The sequence below is a fragment of the Psammomys obesus genome, unplaced genomic scaffold (assembly GCF_907164565.1).
Source record: "Psammomys obesus unplaced genomic scaffold, mPsaObe1.curated_primary_1811, whole genome shotgun sequence".
In the NCBI taxonomy this organism is placed as follows: Eukaryota; Metazoa; Chordata; class Mammalia; order Rodentia; family Muridae; genus Psammomys; species Psammomys obesus.
Genome location: NW_026590062.1, coordinates 28,431,216 through 28,436,128, shown reverse-complemented (window position 1 = coordinate 28,436,128; position 4,913 = coordinate 28,431,216). Strand labels below are relative to the sequence as shown.

At 65.3% G+C, this 4,913-nt stretch overlaps 1 protein-coding gene across 1 annotated transcript in view; it reads right to left on the bottom strand.

The window, feature by feature from the left end:
• Window positions 1-1,959, bottom strand: part of Znf503 (zinc finger protein 503) — a 3,398-nt gene extending 1,439 nt beyond the window's left edge. Inside the window, exons 1-2 of the mRNA XM_055606437.1 lie at window positions 991-1,959; window positions 13-297 (exon numbers count right to left, since the gene is read on the bottom strand). Coding sequence (XP_055462412.1) covers window positions 13-297; window positions 991-1,299 — 594 coding nt within the window. The 5' untranslated portion in view covers window positions 1,300-1,959. The remainder of the gene's footprint in view (window positions 1-12; window positions 298-990) is intronic.
• Window positions 1,960-4,913: the final 2,954 nt, after the last annotated feature.

Here is a 4,913-nt window from a genome sequence, read left to right as displayed (position 1 = left end):
CTCGGCGGAAACGCCCCCGCCGCCGCCGCCGCCGCCGCCGCCGCCCCCCGGCTCCTTCTTATCCGAGCCGGGCTTGGAGTAAGGCTTGAAGCTAGACTTGTCCTCCACGCCGATGTCGCTCAGCTTCAGGGGGCCCGACTTGGCGTCCTTGTCGCCCCCGGCGCCGCCGCCGGCGCCCCCCGCGCCGCCCCCGGCGGAGGCGACCGAGGAGAGTTTGGACGAGGGCGAAGGGTCGGGCTTGCCGATCTGCGAGCACGTCTGAGCCAGCAGGGCCAGGGGGCTCTTCTTGGCGTCCAGCTGCGGGGCGAGACGGGGTTACCGGTGAGAGAAGGAACGGCCCTTAGCGTCCCGGCTCCGGGGCTCCCGGCCTCCGCAGCAGCCCGCCAGCCGCAGCTCACTTGGAGGCGCCGTCCTAAGCGGCACCTCCACAGCCACCCTCGCAAACTCTCCTCTGGGAGACGACGCCACAACCCCCGCCGGCTCTGGGACCTTCCCCGCGGCTTGGAGGCTCTACTTAGATTCGGAAACAACCTCTCGCAGACGTCTCGGTTTTCGTCTCCACAGACCCAGAACTCTACCCTCCTCTCCGCACACATTCCTGGATTCTAAAGAGTACGGGCTCGAGCGGCCGGCGCCGCCGAGGCTGAGTAAATATACCAGCTTCTGGAGAGCCGCAGGGAGACGACTCAGGGCCAGCCTACAGGCCCCTGTCCGCCCGGGGCCCGACAGGGACAGCGAGGCACACAGGCGCTTTAATAGGAAAAGGACAAGTTTGGGTGGCTTTGCCCCTTAGAAATGTCACCCGATTCCATTCCGTTGTCCTTTTCCGACTAATGGTGCGGAAGCGCTGTCCTTTCCTCCCATCCTGGAGCTGAATCACTCCGACTGCCCCCCCCCCCCCGTCCCAGCCCCTCGCCCAGATCCCAGGGGGAGAGACCCCAAGTAAGGCAGCCTGGTAGGGGCCCAGCGTGACTCTGAGAGAGCCCTTACCTCGATGGGGCTGACGGGCGTGGAAGGCAGAGGCTGCAGATACTCTGGGTGCAAAATGTGGCCAGTCCGTGCCGTCAGCATCTTCAGCACCTTGATGGGCAGGCGGTTCGCCTGGCGCAGAGGGTCGGAGGGGGGCACGGCGTGCACGAAAGGCTTGGTGCTGCCGGCCGGGGACGAGCCTGGGCCGGGGCCGGAGCAGTTTCCAGAGAGCGCGCTGGTCCAGGCAGGGTCCGCGCCGCCGCCGCCGCCGCCGCCGCCGCCGCTGTGCTTACTGCTTCTTAGGGCAGAAAGCGAGGGCGCTGTGCTCATGACCCACCCGCGCGCATGGGAGCAGCGGGGGGAGGGCTCCGGGGCGCGCGGGGCGGGCTCGGGGCTGCGCGCTCGCCCGGGGAGCGGGAGCAGCTGGAGGAGGAGCCGGCGCGGCGGCCGCGGGAGCCCCGCGCCTGCTCGGCGCCGGGAGCCAGAAGCCGGTAATCCTGGGCGGCCCTCGGCGGAGCCGCGGCGGGCCGGAGGCGCTGCTGGCCGCGGGGGTCCCGCGCTGCGCGGTCCGCGGGGGCTGCGCCCGGCGCCGCGCTCTCCCGGCCCCAGCCGGCGCTGCGCTCCGCGGTGCGAGCCGCTGCCTGGCCAGCCCGGGCTCTGGGAGGAAACTCACTTCAAAAGCAGCTGCACCGAGGGGGAGATTAAAGCCTTTGCCGCCTTCCAATCAAATGGGAGCCCGAGGTGATTGGAGGGTCAAGGGGATGTGACGCGTCCCGCGCCGCCGCCGCCGCCGCCGCCGAGGCTCTCAGAGCTGGTTTTAATGGGCAGCTCCCTCTTCGCCGCCCCTCGGCCTGTCCCCTCCCTCGGTTTCGCTACCCGGACGAGATGGACAATTTATTCTGCGTTTGCCATCTCCCGCCTTCCTTCTTTTTCCTCCTCGTCGTTCCTTTTCCCAGCTGGAGAACGGAAACCTTTGGAGGGAGGAGTGCGAACGAGTCAACAGACTTCGGGCGGGAGAAGAGACGCGGGCCGCGCTGTGGGTGCCCGCTCAGCAGTCCGCTCCGGGAAGCCTGAGGGTCGGCACAGGACTGTTTTCGGCAGTTGGCGGCTCCCGTGGCGTGGCCGCCCGCGTAGGGAGAGGCGGAGAGCCGACGTTGGAGGAAGCCCGCCCGCCCGCTTGGATTTCCGGAGCTCAGCGGCGGAGAAACCAGAAGCTCGAAGGACAACGGAGGCGGTGGCGGCTCGTCCCGGCGACGTGCGCTGGGCTCTCCGCCCTTCCCGGTCACGTGACACCCGAAGATGCTCAGATTGGGGCAGGAGCGGGGGTCACATGTTTCTCCTGGTTCACACTCAGTCCCCCCCACCCCATTCTTGCTTTCCTCTTGCTACCCTCTCCCCCAGCCCCCGTTTCTCTGGGCATCTCCACCCCTCCATCAATTGTCAATGTGCCTCGACCGCAATCAATCAGTTATTTGTCAGCTCTTGTCAATCTGCCCGTGATTTATGTCAGCTTTTGTTGCTGATTACAAGGCGGGTGAGACTTGAAGGGAAAAGGAGAGTGAGACAGAGGAAGGAAGAGACCGGGAAGAAGCTGGAGGAGGGGGCCAGAGGAGCAGCCTCCGGGGATGTGTGCAGGGGTGTGAGGAAAAGAGTGGAGGGGCGAGGGGAGGCGCCCGCCGTCGCGAAGTCAAACAGTGGGAATAAAGTGCGCAGGTGCACCGACTCCGGCGCCCCGGCCCCGAGCGTTCCCTCCCTCCGGGGTTGGAGAGAGACGCACCCTCCACCCTTGGGGGCTTCGGTGCATCCGGGTCACAGTTCGGGAGCTTGGTACCCGGGAGCGGCGGCGCGTCTACCGCGGGGCTTTCCGCCTCTCTGGGACACCCCCGGGCGTGTAACTTGAAGCCGGCGGCTGCCGCCCTCCGCAGCGCCCCGGCCCAGCGCGAGCGGAGAGCCACGGGGCCACGGAGAGCACGCGGCCCGGGGGCTACGGGTGGGACAGCCCTGGGTTCTGTCCGCAGCCGGGGCTGACGCGAGGCCAACCGGCCGGCCTCGTGCTCCCCCGGGCCTCGCCACCACCCTCCGCGCGACCCGACGGCCCGGGAGCCGCGACTGCCCGGGGCGCGACAGAGTGAAGGGGCGTCCGCCCAGGACTGACCTGCGCGGGGACGGGGGAGGGAGGGGCGGCCGCGTGCGAGCCCGCTCTTCCCGGGAAGCCGAGCGGGACGGCGGCGTTCCCCTCGATTTGCGCCCGTCGCCCGGGCTGTTGGGGAGGAGAGGAGAGGCGCTGCGCGAGCCGCCTGGCGTCTGGGGCTGGGCGCACAGTGCGTGCGCACTCCTGGGTTTCCGCCTCGGGGTCACCTCCAGAAACTCGCAGAAAGTAGAAGGGGCGAGAGGAGGACACACCCCCTGGCTCGGAGGGACTCGGGAGGCTTTGAAATCCCCCATCCCCCGCTTTTCCGCAGGGCTCTTCTTTTGTTGTCAAATCCCTTTGATAAATGGTGGTGCCGGGAGCGCCCGGAGCTCGCAGCGGCTCTGCGCCCTGGCGGGGCGGGGGCGAGCCTGAGACCTGGTTCCGGCCGCCGCGCGCCCCAGCTGACCGGTACGCTCCGGGGTCCTGTCGGGGATCCCTTCGGCTGGCCAGCGCGTTCCTCTCCCGGAACCCCGGGCTCCCTTTCCCTTCTGTTTCTGTCTCTCACTCCACTCCGGTAAAGAGAAGTTTCTGGGGATGGGGGTTAGTTTTATGATTTTCTCGTAGGTCTTCTTTCACGGAGTTTTGGTTTTATTCCTTGATTCCTTGGGTTGGCAAAGTTAATGAGATGGTAACTCGACTAATGTTAATTTGGAGAGAAGGGGGGGGGTTTGTGCTGCTGCTGCTGCTGCTGCTGTGTGTGTGTGTGTGTGTGTGTGTGTGTGTGTGCGCGCGCGCGCGGGTGTGTTGAGGACACTGGCATTCGGGAAGGTTTGTGGTTCCCCTGAGACACTGGAGGAAGAAAAGCCTGTGAGACCGTGGCAAGGTCCCGCAGGGCGGTTGTGACGGTGGCAAGTGTCCCAGCCGGACAGTTTCCCAGAATGGCGGCCCCACACTCTGAGGCTCCCTGGCAGCCTGCGGTGACTGTGAAGGTGTCACCTCTGGCCAGCTGCTGTGGTCTCAGAGCAGCAAGCCTCTCCGATAGGCCTGGACATTGACATTGGCGCCGTGGACGGAACCGCGGCTAGCAGGAGCTCAGGCCTGGGATGTCCTTCTTCACCTCCGGGTTCAGCTTGCAGGTTCACTGCGTCCCCTTTCCTCCAACTCCAGTAGTTTTCTCATTGCACAGTGCAGTTCAGGGGAAGCCACCCCGCTCTCCAAGCCTGGTGGAATCGTGGAATGGCTCCTGCCCCAGAGTGACTGACTGCAAGCGCTCATGGGTAGGCTCCCTGCTCCGCCAGCTCCCGCCGTTGGCCGCCTTAAAACCCAACTCTGAAGGTGGGAGCAGCGCACGCACGGGGGCGTCTGGGGGGGGTCTGCGTTCCACGGCTTTGGGGGGAGGCACCGTCATTTTAGCCTGCGCACCTCTCAGGGGAGGCCAAATCCCTGAAGGCCCAGCAAGCTACGGAGGGGGTGGTTATTAATTACGCCAGGCTAGGCCCAATGCCTCTAACCCTCGGACGTCCTGCGGATTTTATTTGCACACAATGGACGTAATTTGCTTTCTTAAAAAAAAAAAAAAGAAAGAAAAGAAAAGGTGTGGGCATGGCAGATATTTGAAGAGGAGGTGGAGGGGAGAAGGCGGAAGGGAAGAGAGCTGAGGAAAAAAGTTTGAAAATGCCTTGAACTATTCACTGTCGAGATGGCTAATCAGTATTGAGGCCGGAGGGCAGGCGGGCCGCCTTTCACCACCGCTTCCCTTTCATCTCTGGCTCGGCGGAGGCGCTCAATTAAAAGCCTATCAGTTTGTAAGTAA